This window comes from Limulus polyphemus, unplaced genomic scaffold (genome assembly GCF_000517525.1).
Source record: "Limulus polyphemus unplaced genomic scaffold, Limulus_polyphemus-2.1.2 Scaffold3886, whole genome shotgun sequence".
NCBI classification, from domain to species: domain Eukaryota; kingdom Metazoa; phylum Arthropoda; class Merostomata; order Xiphosura; family Limulidae; genus Limulus; species Limulus polyphemus.
The window spans coordinates 1-16,977 of record NW_013669496.1 but is presented as its reverse complement, the minus strand read 5'-3'; the positions used below and the strand labels follow the sequence as shown (position 1 = coordinate 16,977).

At 35.1% G+C, this 16,977-nt stretch overlaps 1 protein-coding gene across 2 annotated transcripts in view; it reads left to right on the top strand.

Moving 5' to 3' along the window:
• The window catches only part of LOC106470219, an 89,580-nt gene extending 84,174 nt beyond the window's left edge, over positions 1–5,406 (top strand). For both annotated transcript variants that reach the window (XM_022398818.1, XM_022398819.1), the window contains exons 13-14: positions 9–223; positions 1,054–5,406. In XM_022398818.1, the coding sequence (XP_022254526.1) occupies positions 9–223; positions 1,054–3,350 (2,512 nt within the window). In that variant the 3' untranslated portion in view covers positions 3,351–5,406. The remainder of the gene's footprint in view (positions 1–8; positions 224–1,053) is intronic.
• Positions 5,407–16,977: the final 11,571 nt, after the last annotated feature.

Below are 16,977 nucleotides of genomic sequence, written 5' to 3'. Positions count from 1 at the left end.
TTTTATAGCAAGCAGAGACACAACAGCCTCTGGCGGTCTAAATCTGAGACCAACCTCAACTCTCCAGACCAACCAGGTCAATCCAAAACAGGCATGAATTCCAATCTCATGAAGTCTACAGAAAATATTAACCTTACTCCTGATGATCCTGGTTTAGCATTCCGACCCAAGTCATGGTCCCCTAATGACTCCTTGGCCCAAGAGTTATTACCATGTGAAACAGGTAATAAAAAATCTCAAATTTATTGGCATTTATTCTCTAACACTTCATTTTATTTGGGAAACTTGAATTTTTTTATACTTGGAAAGACTGCAAAATTATTTTTCTAAGGTTAGAGGATTCATTCATGAATACAAATGATTTGGATACGATTTTCTGGATCAATAAATTGGAGTAATTAAGTGATATTTCTTTCACTGATTATTTTTAAATTATTGTTTATTGGACAGTTTTTAGCAGTGAAAGAAAAGGTTTTCACGTACATATGTTGAGTTTTCTGTAGAGTAAGAATTATATAACATGATGGATTAGAAAGATGAATGAAAAGTAGCTGTACAAAATTGTCTTGACTGATAAAATTAGATCAAACAGAAAACTAATTTTTTTTTTACCATAAAACATTTTATTTAGGAAACTTGAAGTTTTTTAATTTTGGAAAGACTTCAAAGTTATTTTTCTAAGGTTAGAAGATTCATTCATGAGAACAGAAGATTTGGATACAATTTTCTGGATCAAAATTTGGAGTAATTAAATGATTTTTTCTTCACTATTTATTTTAAAATTACTGTTTATTGTACAGTTTCTAGCAGTGAAAGAAAATGTTTTCATATCCATTATTGCAAAGTTACAAATAAAATATCCACCATTTTATAATACAAAATAATTCAGCAATGCCATCTTTGAGTTTTTTTTATTATATCACTTTTTACTTGGGTATCAATATTTTATGATTTGTTTTCTGCCTTTATATAGTTTTGACGTATAACTGATGTTTTATATGAATTTAATTTATTCACTTGTATTTATATTGTGCTCTTTTTTATCTTCTTTAGAAACTGATAAGAATTATCAAACAAATCAAATTAAACTTGAAAACAGGCAGAGGTTTGTCACTGATCTTTCTTGCTATCCTGGAGTTTGTCATGATTCTTGGCCATTAGAAGACAGTAACAGTAATTCAGTCACAAACTTTCAAGAAACTCGAAGATCTTGTGCAAACACTATTCAAATGGCTAACCTATCTTCCATTCAACACCGAATCACTGAATTGGAATCTCAACTATCCTCTAGTGACACCCAAAAGACTTCCAAAATGGACCTTACCAATAAGTCTGGACTAGTACTCAACTTGGCTACTCAATTTGAAACAGGCAGTAAGACTGAATCTGTGTTTTGTGTGGATGGAAATAATATAATATGTGAGTCTGCTTTTCAGTCGACTAGTGACATTTCAAATGATTCAGTTCTTTTTCATACCAAACCGCCTATTCCCAAACCCCAGCCAGGGTTTTCTAAATGTGAATTGCCTACTTTAATCAGAGAAAATATTTTAGGACCAAATAGTATTGTTGGAGGGCTGGCATTTGGAAGACCCAGGTCTGTGTCTGCTAACGAAGTCCAATGGCAATATAATGAATTATTCAAGGGGTCAACTTCTGTATCTGATCCTACTGTTAGAAAACAAAAAGTTGACTCTAAATACCAAGCTTCAATGACTGCAAAAAATTCTAAATCAGAAAATAGTCTTTCTCTTACTACAAAACCTAGTCAAGTTAGTAAGGCAATAAAGCAGCAAGAGAAATTATTTTTTAGGCCTGTACAAAGTTCCTTGGGTTTGAATTCTTCCACAAGTTCTTCTTTTGCTCCAAAAAAACTTTCCAAAGATAGTTCTTTCTTCAGACCAATTGAAAAAACACCAGAACAGTCAGCCACAAGTGGAATTCTCCAATCAGAAGCAGGTAATACAATGCCACAAAAAGATAGGTTTTCATATGAAAAGGAAAGCATTCCATGGACTCCTGGCACAGTGAAACGAACTAGGCAGCAAATTGAAGAGAAAAGAACAAGTTTTTGTTGTGAGAATTACTGGCTTCTTTCAAATTCACATTCCACTCCTTCCACTCCACCAGAACTGGGGCTAGATTGTGAGATTGGCACAGGAAAGAACATACAGCGGTCTCATAGTCTACGCTGTGATAAAAGGCCTCTTTCACAGATGTTTCCAGTTAAATGGTTTCCCCTTCCAGCTCTGGCAACAAATGGACCAATACCACCTAAGACTCAGTGGAGTAAACATGAGTTTGGGTTCAGTGAAGAGAGGACTGACATGTCACATAGTGCAAGCATGCCATCTATGGTTGAAGCTGTGAATAAAGTCATCTGTGGAACACAAGAGGTGTTAAATAGTGCCATTCAATCAGCATCAAGTGAGTCTTCAAGAAGTGCTACTCCAAAACTACAACCCCGACCTGAACTTGATAATATTACTTTCTCATCAGATACAAGAATAAGGGAAGTTGTGTCACCTTTGAATGATGTTGATGCTTATCAGGAAAAGCCAGCACCAGTGGCAGTTAAACTTGAAAGAGATCAGTTAGAAAGTTTAAACCCTAAGAGTCTAACAAATTGCATATGGTCTGATGGAATGCATGAAGATTTTAAAACAAAAAGATCAAAAATCCAAGAATATGGTAAAATTCTAGTCCCTAGTGATGACACAAATGAAGGTGGAAAAGGTGTAGTTAAAAAGCTAACTAAAGAATTAGAGGCAAAATCAGGATATGGTTTAAACGATAGAGTGTTGACACTTGATAAGGAGGGGAAGGAACAGAACTTTGTAGCTAAGCCTTGGAGAAGCAACAGTTCACCTTCTTCACCTAACATAGACAGTCACATTAAGTCAACCAGTCAAGGTACATTAAAAGACATCAAGTTAATGAATAAAATAAGAGCTCACTCAGATGTTTTACAAGAAATGGTCCCTGTCTCTGATCATCTTACTTTTCCAATGGAGACAGTTAATAAGTCAGAAAGTTTTTTCAGGAAGGCAGCATCTCCTAGCTTACCTAATCTTACACAAAGAAAGTCTTTGGTAAATTCAGAGGTTAGTGATAAAGAAACTTTACATTCAGAAGTATCTAGAAAAAGTGTTATTGGTCTCACCAATAATGGCATTCACAAAGATGTGATGTGCACACAGTTTAGTCACTCAAATCTTCAACACCCCGATCCTCAAAATTCACAGAAAAATACTACAATTCTTTCAGAAGGAGTTCTTGAAAAAGAAAAGAGAATTCAAGGTAACAATCAATCACTGAACTGGGTTAATCACTTTAGCAAAACCATGTAATTATTAATGTTATTATTTTAAAGATGTGTATAAATTGTACAGGTAGTTGATGCATTTTAATTTAGAAATATTGTGTATTTGATACATTTGTGTTGTGAGCAGATGTTGAGTCATTTATAGTGTTGTTGTTTTTTTTCCAATGCAGCAAGAGAGGATTCTTCAAACAAGAGTCTAATATATCATGTTGTGTCAAACATTCTTGATGTACTTGGTAAAAGAAAGAAATAATTCACGTATTATATTTACTATTATTTAAGTCTGCGATTTATCGATGGAGAGGTTCATATCCAATTTTTATCTCTTAATCATTGTTGTCTAACTGGGTGTGACTAATTTAAAGAAGAGCCAGAAATTTGGATATTGCTACATAATTTTAAGAAGTATGTTTCTTTTGAATCAATACTTTTAATTGAGATGGGAATATATCTGATATTTTGTTATTTTTTTGTTTAACTGAGTATGAAATAATCAACCTATAAACATACATTTCTGGAATGTCAAGAGGACTACTGAATGATTACAATAACTTGTTGTTAAGTGCTGTGTAAACTGAGCATAGGATTTCAGCTGGTAACAAAAAAAGTGACTATTTGCTATTGCACTGGTATAACCAACTAACTGCTTAGTTTGTGTCACCTTGTATCTTTACAGTTTATACTAGCTTTTAGTATATCTTTGGAAATCTTTCCCCCCTACCTCTTACACACACTAAAATACTGAAGTAGCTGAAATGTTCTGTTTAAAATTTAAAATTGAACTCCTAAGATTTCAGTCACACTCATCTCATCCTTTTCAGCAACTGCAAGGGCAAACAATATATTTTACTTTTTAAGAGTTTTTGAGACTCGGAAAACAACGGAAACAATAAAAAACATTTTAAGTCTAAATTCTAATCCCAGTTGGGGGAATTACTAAAACAGTGTCTTGCTTTGTATTTTTCTTTTGTGGCCTCATTTGCCTGTATTACTAGGCTTAGTACAAGTAAGACATTGTTATCAGGCATTTTTAAATTTCTACAGGTACGTGTATGCATCTAAAATAATGCTTCCTAAATAATCTTTATTATTATACACTAATCTTAAATCTTCTCTTTCATTATGGGTTATCATACTCAAAAGGTAGTGTATTAGATTTTATATGGGACTGGTCTTTTATAGTAGTTTTTTTTTTTCATTTGAACAGTGTGTTTTAGCATGACTTTATTTCTAATAGAAAATCTATTTTCTGATTGATCTGCACTAAACACACAACTGTGGTGCAGTACTGACTAAGCAATATTTATCTGAACCATATCATAACTTGTATATACTGTGCTTTACTGGACATGTTATGGCCTTCTCTAATATCGCTATCAACAACCTGCATTTATCTTTTGTCAAATGATTTTTGATTATTTTTTTCTTTGGTTTTTAAACAGCTGTTTGGAACACCTTACACCTTGTACTCCCGTTTGTTTTTTGACTATCAAGTGATTAGTGAAAATGATTTGTGTGTGTGTATGTGTAAACACTTTTGTTTTGGATGATAATAGGTATTCATGTTGATTTTAATATTATAAGTATTTAAAAAAAAAGCAAATATGTATGCTTTGTTTTGATCTCAGATTTATAACTTGTTAAAATCAGAAAAGAATGTGGCAGTTTTGGCTATCCTAGCAATTGGCTATGTAGTGCAGAGTTGAATTAAGCTATCAGGTATAGCAGAAACACAAACTAACATACAGGGGTGAATATAGTCATTTACCCCTACAGTGTTGGGAAGTAGTCATATTTTTAGACCCCAGTTGCTTCAAGAACATATATCCTTTTTGTGATCCATTCACTACAGCTCTTGTGTATTTAAATGTATGTGTAATTTGAATATGTAAATAGACAATTTATTCTTTGGGTGCCTAAGCTGTCACACACTGATTTGATTTCTTAGTTTCTGTTGTACAGTGTACCTCATTTGGAACTAAGTAGATTTACCTTGTTCCTTGAAATCGTATATATATGTGTGTATATATATATATATATATAATTGATTCCAGCACAATAAAAGTTTGATGACCAGAATATTTCCTAGTCTCACAGTATAAATCATTATTTTGGTAGAATGACCAATTAGAAATCATCAAGGTTTGAAAGATCAACCTCCGGGAGATTGAAATTATATATTTATATCAAAGCATATTCTTATTAAAAGCAATTGTTTGCTTTTGAATTTTGCAAAAAGCTGTTTGAGGACTATTTGTCGCTAATTTAGCAGTGATAGACTAGAAGGAAGCAGCTAGTCAACACCACCCACTGCCAACTTTTGGACTACTCTTTTACCAATGAATAATGGAATGGAACATCACATTATAATACCCCAATGGCTAATAGAGCAAGCATGTTCAGTGATGCAAACTTGACCCACAGATTATGAGTTGAGCAAGCCTCAATATATATATATGTGTGTGTCAGATATAAAATACTATTTAGTGTAGGTAGTATTATTAATTTATTTATTTTGTGTTTGTAATTCATTGATGACGAGACTATAGAGATTTCTAGAAGGCCTAAGTGACGGAAGTATAAATAGCTGTGACCAGACGAGCAGAAACAGTTTAACTAACTTGGAGTGCCTCGTCACTCTGAGTTCAAGCTTCTGTTAAGACAAGTTCTACCTCTCTTCTTATCCTTCGGTTCGTCGAACTCTTCATAGCCTTTCACTGGCAGTTTGGCTAGATAGAACTTTACCCACTCGAGTTAGGAATTAACTTGGTTCTATCCATGTATTAAAAACACCAAATGCTAGCATAATTATTGGTATGTATCATACCTATCATGAAGTTATTTGGACCAATCACTCTCCAGTAGAATTACAATCGCGTGCGGAGCTGAAGAAAGACAATAGTCTCTGAGCACCCCCTGTTACCTATAAAACCTAAATTACTGCCATGCTAGTTAGTTCGTTCGCAGAAACAGAGATAGTAAAAAGTAAAGTCAAGGGAAAAAGAAATTCGGGAAGAGAAAAGTTAACCGTGGTCGGAGTGAAAGGCCTAATAGTTGATATGTTGGAGTGAGATTAATAGTTTAAAAGAGAAAAGGAGAATAATTTGTTTTGTCAAATGGTATTATGAGTTAATTGAACCCGCCTGTGTGTACTTTGACGAAAAAGCAGACGATTATTGTAAGTACAGGATACAACTGCTGTAACTCAAGCTACTGCGTAACGGAATTATATACGGGTAGTATTGCAATAAAAACAATAGAAAAATAGTTCGACTCTGTCAACTGAATTCTAAAGCAATTGAATATGCTACTAAAAAAGTAAGTTCCTGACATTTGGCGAGCCACAGCCAGGATTCTACAGTGGTAAACGGCGGTAGAAGAAAACGTGAACGACAGCAGAAATAATAGGCCTATATACGCACAACTGTAGTAGTAGCGAAAATAGTGTAGAGGTTACAGTTACACTATATAACCATGTCAGGTGATTTTGGTAAATGGGTAGAAAAAGGAGAGCTCTCGGGTTAAAAGACAGTGAACTACGAGAGTTTGTTAAACACAAACTAGGGAGAGAAGAACGTAGGGAAAGAAGAAAAAAGAGAGGAGAGACTAGAAATAGAGAGAATAAGAGCACAAATTGAGAAAGAAGAAAAAAGAGAGGAGAGACTAGAAATACAGAGAATAAGAGCACAAATTTAGATCGCCAAGCTCACCTGAAAGAAAGAAGAAGGACCCAAGAATGACAATGGGGTCAGAGTCAGCTGACCCAAGCTGCCCAAATTTGAAAAACAGAAAGATGACATGGATGTTTTTCTGGAGAGATATAAAAGATTTGCCCAAAGTCAGAACTGGAACAAAGGCAACGGGGCAGTCTGTCTCAGTCCACTTCCCACAAAAAAGCCTACAAGTATATGTAAGCATGACGTCAGAGGATGCCATGGACTATGACAAAATAAAAGTGGCTTTACTGAAACGATATGAACTTACTGAAGAAGGTTTTCGCTGGAAGTTCAAAGAAGTCAAACCTAACACCACAGAAACTGTATTTCAGTTTTGGCACACCTTTGGTGATACTTCACAAGATGGACTGGCATGGCCAAATTTGACAATAGTTTTGAGGGACTAGCAGACCTACTAATATGAGAACAGTTCATGGTCGCATATCACTAAAGGAGAGAGCACCAAAAGATGTAGAGGAGATGATCAAACTGGAAGAACAGTATATGGAAGTCCATGGAGAGAGTATAACTGGCAACTCCAAAATATCCAGTTAAATTCAAAACCAGTAATGGCTGGCCAGAAGCAAGAGTCTACCAAAGGTGACAGTAGGTTAATAAACAGAAGGGAGAAGAAATGCTATGCTTGTTATAAAATGTGACACATTGCAAAGGAGTGCAAGTCCATTACCAGCAGAAATCTCAATATCAAGCAGCTGAAGCTATTTACGAAGATAGTGCTGGTAAGAAACAAGAAAAGAGGGACTGGCGCCATAGATGCTACTGTCAGAAGAAACGGAATCAAGAAAACACATCAGATTCACCACAAGAGGGAAGTGCTAATTCCATGATTGATCAGTGCACGACTAATAGTTGGCTCAAGTTAGAAAATGGATCAATAGTGCCAGTAGTGCTTGGAGCATGTGACAAACATTAAGAGGTGATACCAAATCACAACATGCCAGTAAGTGAAGGATCTACGAGACACTGGGTGCAACAGTGAGAACTAGTCTAGTATCTGATGATCAGATAACAGGCAAGGTACGCCTGTGTGTGCTAATTGATGGGACAGTGAGAAAGTTTCCCATTAGCAAAAATAAAGGTGGATACTCCATATTATGTAGGAGACCTTGATGTCAGGTATATTAAGAAACCAACATATGACTTGGTGATGGGAACATACCAGGTAGTAAAAATATGAAGAAAGTACAGAAGAATAACCCTTCACCACAGAAACTTCGGGACAGTGCCCAAGAAGTCAAGCATAAGACAAAGAGGAAAGAGACTTACAAAACAGAGGACTGAAAGGATTGTTGAACTGGACCTATCACAACAGTTTTACTGGGGAAGTCAAATCCAAAGACAGTCAGAAACACTTCTATAACAAGAAGACCAAGGGTTGACGTTTAAAGGTTGGACAGAGGGTTTTAGTTCTGCTACTCACAACCAACAAATAACTCACCCTGCAGATTGCACTATAAAGTGAAGGTTGATCGAACAACCATGGTCTACCATGCCAATCTGTTGAAGAAGAACTTTGAAAGAGAAGAAGAAAACCTTACAGGTGCAGCTATCAATGTACAGATGGACAGGGCAGGTGTGGCTGTCATAGAAGCAGAATCTCAAAATAATGACTTTGTTATAGAAGATAAAGACCTACTAGGCCTAACACTATTGGGTGGAGATGAGACATACAAGGATGTCAACATAACTGAACAACTGACTGGTAAAAAGAAGAAAGAGAAACAAAATCTACCGTGTCAGTATATAGATAGATTAGAAAATACAGACCCCAGACAACATGAGATGAAGATGAAAACAAGGGATCCTGTCAAGGTAAAACCCTATTGGAGGCCATATCTGAGAATAAACTGACAAAGGAACTGCAAATGTTGGTGTGGACTATATATGCTGAAAACAGTCTTTGTATATAGTGAAAAAAATATTGTAAATATTTCTCTTGAAGAGGAGCTTATTGTCAGATATAAAAGACTGTTGAGTATAAGTAGTATTATGAATTAATATATTTTGTGTTTGTAATTCATTTATGTAGAAGCTATAAAGATTTCTAGAGGGCCTACGAGATAGACGTATAAATAGCTGTGACCAGACGAGCAGAAAGAGATAGAGTAAATAATAAAGTCAGGGAAAGAGAAGTTCTGGGAGTTAAAAGTTAGAAAATGCAAAGTTAACCATCGTAGGCGTGAAAGGCATATTGGTTGATATGTTAGAGTGAGATTAATAGTTTGAAAGAGATAAGGAGAATAATTAGTATTGTCAAAGGGTGTTATAGCTAATTGAACCCGCCTGTATGTACTTTGATGAAAAAGCAGATGATTATTGGTAGTACAGGATACAACTGCAGTAACTCAAGTAACAGCGTAAGGGAATTTTATATGAATACAATTGTGATAAAAACGAGAAAAATAGTACGGCTTGTCAACTGAATTCTAAAGCAATTGAATTTGCCTAAGTAGACTTTTGACAAGAAGGAGAGAACTGTATAGTGTTTAAGATACAACTATGATCTCCATAGTGTAAAGAATTTTGTATATACGTTCAGCTTTTTTCTAATATGTATATTATTTTAAAAACAAGTGGAGTGCGTGCTGTCAGTTTATTGTTGAATTTATCGCCAAGTCACAGACACCTACTGTAGAATAATCCTTAGCCAAATACACCCATATACTTACTTTAATATATACTACCAAAAAGTATGTTCCCGATAATAAGGGGTTTTTCTTTGTACAAAATCATGTGTAGAAGCTATTTTATTCTTTAACACTACTGCTAAGCTTTGTTTATCATAGATTGAGCACCTGGCCTGGTGGGTATTATGCTGAGTTGTGTATTAAATGGTGCAAGCTGTGATATGCTACAGAATACACTTTCAGCTGTGGGGAGTGGTATAACTTTGACAGTCTATCACACTATTCTGATAAGATGAGCCATATAATAGGTGGTAGGTGCTGTGATTGGTTGCCCTCCATCTGCTGCAAATTAGAGATGGCTGTGCCTGAATCTTGGGATCTCTGACTTCACAGATTAGCTAATGTGTTGCTTTGAAGTGCCATTATGGTTAGAAATACCAATATTTATCACGAGAAAAGTAATATAGTTTGTGTTACGTACATAATACAAGATTATTGAGCTCATAACAATTATCATTATTCAAATCTGAACAATTTATATATATATATATATATATAATACAGAATTAAGTATGATGGATAAATAGCTTGTTTTTTATATATCTATTATTGGTTAAACAGAAAAATGTATATGTCAGAAAGCAAGTACATGCATATTCAGATGAATATATGATTTATTGGTTCTAGATATTGTCCTATAAAGTGTGAAACTTATCTTCAGAAGTAGATTTTTAGTATTAATATTTGGCTAGTTCTATGCCAACATACATGTCTAGAAATCCTAGAAGATATAAGAATGTGATAACAGCATTTTGTTTGGGAGGGGGTGTTTTCAAGTCAGAAACGAAAAATAATTAATTTCGTCCCAGGTTGTACCCTTATTTATCTATTAAGCAATGAATTTTGTAAGGAAATTGGCTGACATTATCTCATAGTATAGAAAATTACTTTATGGGCAGTAAGTGGTGATGGAATCCCAGTTAACGGAAAGTTTAATTTTTTCATAATGGCAAATGGGTGATAATAGATATGTCTGGGAATAAATGTAACTAATATGACCGTGCCTTGATTTTATCCTCAAACAGTTTTATCATAGGTGACTGATAAATTCTATTACTTTTTCTGCCAGTTGAAAGATCAAGTTGCTTGTGAATACGTGATGTCCCGTCATCATCGCAGCTCATATGCGACTCAAACATTTATTTTTATCTCACAAATCGGTAGTCGTTAAACAATACAGCAGATCTAGGAAATGCCAGATGATAAAACCAATTGACAGGAAAAGTTAAAAACTGAAGCGAAACTTTTCAATGGGAAATTTTCACGTCTTTAGTTTTAAATTCATCATGAACTGAAAAAGGACAGTGTAATTAAAAAATATTTGATATCTTTAATATCTTTCTTATTTTTAGAACTTGCATATATTATACCACTACAGTACTCAGGCTGATTAGCTGAACCAAGTGTCCAAAGTAATATCGCTATATTTTTTGCACTTATAGCTGCGGAAGCTATGACAGTCAACTCTCCTCATCATTATTTGTATATTATATCTGAATCTTATGGGCACCTGGCTTAGCCATTTAACCTATATGTTGTAGATACAAGAAGCAAATAGTAAAACCAATTGTACTGTAATCAAATAACATTTCAGTGAAACATTTTGCCTGTTTATAATTAATGTTAGTGATATCTTCTTTCCCCATACATTTTTTCATCACAATTTGCTGGTTACTTTGATATTTTGTGTAAAATATCCCCTTCAGAAATTTAACCATAACTTCACAATCAACTTAATCTATGAAGAAAAGTTTTAAGCGCTATTCTATAAAACAGGAGCACTTGTTATCAAACATCGTTTACGGGGAAGAGATCGCAACAAAAAAGTTTTGTCTGGTAGAAATGAAGTGATGATTAAGAACCCCGATCGAGATTAAACATTCTAGTTTACAAACCCATAACATTTAAGTAGTTTTTAACTCCATCTTATTCTTTACACCAGTCAATGAAGCTATTTCAATCATTCTGTACCTTGCATGGCCTGGCCGTTAGGGCGCTCGACCTTGTGCGGAAATTAGTGTATTATTGTCAATAGTAAATACTATTTCATGTTAGATTCATAATCATCTAACTGGACCTGGTAATTAGGTTGTTCGACTCACATACTGCGGGCCACAGGCTCGAATCCCATCACCGAACATGTTCGCCCTTTCAGTCATGGAGGCGTTATAATGTAATGGCCAGTACTATAATTAGAGTAGCCCAAGAGTTGACGGCGGGTGATGTAGACTAGTTGCCTTTTTTCTAGTGTATCGCATCTAAATTAAGGATGATCCTCGGGTAGCTTTGCATGGAATTTAACAAAACAAGCAAACAAACTCAATCATCTGTACTAAAGTAGAAGCAGAGACACAACTTTGCAATACTGAACCAACCTAAATCTCTGTTCAATAATGTTACTTCTCTAAAATGACTGACGAATATCCATGAGATCTCTATCACCTATTGTATGTGAACTGTATATGCAAGAGCTAGAAAACCGTTTATTAACCAGTGCTATATATAAACCTGTGAAATGGTTCCTGTATGTAGACGACACATTTATGTTATGGTGGTGTATGAAAGAGAAAAGCTACACAGGTTTCTCGAACATCTTTGTAACTAATAATCACCAGTTCAGTTCACCTTAGAAAATGGAAATAGTGGGCAACTACCATTTATTGACACAGGTGTAAGCAAAGATGGACACCATTTTCTAACATAGACTTACAGAAAACCTTTAGAGATCAGTCAGTGTATTTACTATCAATCTAATCAGAGTTAATTGTACTGTTGTAGGTTATGTTTCTAATTTAGTCATTTGTATTGTTATTTGGCAAGAGGGAGGTTTGATGATTTAAGCTAGAGTAGAAGATTATTAAATTTTGAGTCTACTAGTGAGTTATTCTGAGTCTACAAATCAGTAAATTTCCAGTGTATATTTAATCAGTTTGTCTATTGCTGTCAGTAAGTTATTTCTGTGCCGTAATTTGTAAATTTTTAGTTTGTGTTTTTAATGTACAAGAGATATGAAATATGAAAGAACTCATCCACCTATAGAAAACATTCAAAGTTAGTTTCAGAAGTGGAATGATTTTGGTAAAAATTCAGAATCAACATCAAGATGGTGATATGTGCTCAACATGAGATCAAAAATTTGCTGTATACGATTGAATACTGGAAAAAAACAATAAAGAAGAGAAAGAGATAGAAAACTGACAGAAGTCCAAGAAGAAAGAGACAGATGGTTAAAAGAAAATCATCAAGAAAGAGAGGATAGAAGAATGCCAGGATAAAACATCTGGAGATTGAATTAGTAAGTGCAAGGATCAAACCAGCGATACCTCTGTAAGCATTACTAAATAATTCTAACTTTATCCATCAGTAAGTATGCTATATGGTCTAGGAAAACCCATATGATCTACTCCTGTTACTATTACTTTGTGACATATCTAACTCCAGCTACACTACTACCTTGTCAAGTTATAAAACTTAGCAGGCCAGTACAAAAACATCACCCAATTTAAGAACCAACAAATTTATTTTGGTGTAAAGGTAATATGAGAGACATATCAGGCAAATTTTGAAATACTTTCCAATGTGATTAGATGGAGTAGTGAACACCAAGCTGTTCATTTTGCTGCGCATTTAAAAGGGTCGGCTTTAGCAACATTACGCAATATTCATAAAGAGAGCTGTAATAACTAATATATCTGATAATTCAATGACGTTAATCTCAGGCCTCAGTTTGTGAATCAAATACTCTTTTAAACTGAAGCTTAAGAAGAGAGTTTTCTGATTCACAGACTGAGGCCTGGGATCAGTCTCATTGAGTCATCAGGTAGATTACTTTCAAGGCGTTAAACTTTAAACCGTAATATCTACCGTGAATTAGTGGCCAACTTACCAAACAGGTTTGGATTGTCACACCAGAAAAAGTTTCTCAAGTAAAATTTAGAATGAGAGTAAGAAGGAAAGAAGAGATTTTAACTGAACTTGTGGAGAGACTTGCCCATTAACCTTATCCAACTGCTCCACATAAAATGATGAATTTGTTGACATGCAAGCATTTCATAGATGTCATAGTTGACAAGGATATGTGAATTAGGCTAAAATAAAGTAGGTGTACATATTTAAAGGTTCAGTGGACCTTGAATTAATTAAAATTGCAGATAACCTCTCATTAACAGAACTCAAAGGATTAATTGACAACAGTTTTCTCAGAATAGAAAAAATACACTATAGAACAGAAAGTGTTTAAATTATAACGTAAAAGGGCATATTGACAGGGATTTTAGACAAAAGTCTTTAGAAAATAATAACTACTTCCAAAGGAGATAAAAAATTAAACTAACACAAGTGTGGAAACATGGAAATTACATCTGACTCTGTGATAACTCATCCATTAATAACAAACCAAAGATAAAGTATCTTGAGGATGAAAATAATTGATCTGTCCCAGTTTAGATAAAGAGTACATTATTTAAGAAAAACAGTTCATGGAACAAGTAATTCATTGATGGGAAGCCTTGTAATATGTTGATTGACGCTGTTTCTAAGAGTACGACTGTTCTGACATGATTTGGTAATAAAAGCTAGGAATTATATCAAGAGATGAAGAAAGAAGATGCAAAGGACAAATGGTCATAAACTTCCAGCAAGAGGAAAGTTGTAAGTCACTCTCATGGTGTGAAGCTTCTCTACACAGCATGATGTCTGGGACTTGACACTGAGGAAGAATACATAATGGGTATTATCTTCAAATATAAATGGGAGGTTATACTCGCTTCAATTAGCTTGCAACCTATAACCAACATAAAACACAGTACACTACTTAACAATTTCCTCATCAGAAGTTGAACTTTCAGTGATAACAAAGACAGAAACACATGACAATAAAGATAACCAAGTTAAAGTGCAACAGTGTCGAATACAGAAAAAAATTACATTTCAGGCCAAAGGTCACCCACCATGATTGTATTTCGAAGTATATCTGCGAGAAAACTGGCAAACTAGTTAACTTCAAGGAAGACTTCAACCTGCTTAAGAGACTGATTGAGGTTCCAGTCGGATGTATTACCAAAAGTAAGATAGACCCACCAGTGGATTCCTTTGATCTAAACAAAACTCTCTGAGAGACAAGATGGCAAAGTGATGATAAAGAATAAGAGATCATCATATCTTTGTACCATAAGCCAACAAAAAGATCTGCTGACTGGACAGTTTAGGAACAATAAATGAGTAAAAAAGATTTTGTTTAATTAATTATAATTTTGATTGCACTTTGTTTTACATAGTTAATTAGTGATCTAATGATTGTGATGTATATATTATGAGAACTAATATTGCTAATTGTCAAGAGTTATTATATTGTTAATTAAGGAAGTTTAAGATTAATGTGCCTTTGCTTTCTTTGCGTAATGAGAATGTTCAATGTACTTCACAATACAGGGCCGTACAAGGGGTTGAGTACATTATGTTGAAATGGTTTTGTAGTCTCACCAATTAATTACAGTCCATATCATGTCATTAAACTATGTGTTATCTGATGTCGTGCATCTGGGCAACAGCTCTATGGTGTAGTTTTCATAGCAAAAGGTTCTATCATAAGACTGTCATTTCAAAAGCACACCACATATCCATGTATGCTTTCCATAATTTATTGAGTACATGAGTACAATGGTTTTCTAATGCTTATTTCAACAGTCTAACCACACAAAAATACATTGGCACTGTGTCCAGTGAATTGACCAGTAGATATTAATATAAAATAGTGTGAATACTGGTTTCATTCTCCGGCTATTTGAGGTATGCAGCAATTGAACAGGAGATAATTGCTAGAAGCCATATCTTAATGAACACATATCCTGGTGGTCTTATTTCTAGACAAAGATCCTTTTTGATCATGTTGCATTCTGTTGCCTGGGGCAAGTGACTGGACTTAACTACTGATCTTTGTTTATCTGTGTTCTCACCTGTTATGTGACTCCACACTTATCATGGCTAGGGCGCAATTTGTTGCGGGTTTCTTTTTGCGTAGTCCTCGTCTCCTAAGCTGATCCTTATTCCTTTGCTTTCCAATGACATTAATTATAAAGGGATGCCCATCTTAGAAATTCTAAATCCCAGATCTGAACATATTGTTACGTCTCCGTTTGTTAATTAACTTTCCGTAACTTCGTTCCGACGAAACTTTAGCGACACAAGTTCTTTACTTAATAAAACTGGTTTATTCTTTCCGAATACAACTTTACCGATACACTCAACTTCAACAATCGTGTTAAACAAACGCTATATCAACGAACGTCAATAATACTTCTGACTGCAGATCAATTACACACTGTCTACACACATTACATTAACGCGTCACGTTGTCCCCTCTTATATATACCAGCCTACCCTATATCTAGTAAGAACTAGAACATTCGCCAAAGTACAGGATAATTCTAGAAAGTAGAGAGCGTTTGTCCCGAACAATAACCACATACAATAAACCAATAACAATTAACAATAACTTAATTAACTGTACAGAATTACAAACACAAAATTACAATTAAACAAAGTCTCTTAATTTTACGGGACGTATCTTCTTCCGCACTGGTCTCCGTCTCGTTGGCTTCTGCTTCACGTGGGGTTCATCTACTTCATCAGGAAATGTTCTATCATCGGTAACAGTCACATCAGTGGTAGTAACTTCACCAAGAGCTTCACCATTTCCCTTCTCAAAACTGAGTAGTTTCTTCTTCGATGGTGGCTTCTTCAGGTGGCACATCTTCAGCAGCGTCATTTGTTCTGTTTTCTACTTCGTCCCAAGTGAAATGTCCTGGACCGTGATAACGCCAAAGCCTGTTGGCAGGCACCACTTTTGGCTTACCTCGCCGACCACATTTTACCCGGAAAGTCACGTCTGAGAGACGATCCACTATGTCATATGGGCCTTCCCATGGAGAAGACAACTTAGGAGACTTCCCTCTAGTCTTCCTGGGATTATACAACCATACCTTGTCTCCTGGTCCAAAGTTGACTTCAGTAGATCTCTTATCATAAGTTAACTTCATCGAATCAGCAGACGTTTTCAGATTTGACCGCTCTGGATGGTGGTTTTCACCCATCCTTTCCGATAACACTTCCACAAACTCTGACACACTCTCGGGCAACTCTTCATAAGGTGGGCGTTCCTCATGCTTGGGTCCCCTTTTAGCACTACATGTACTGCATGTTCGGCACCATTCTTCCACATCTCGCCTCA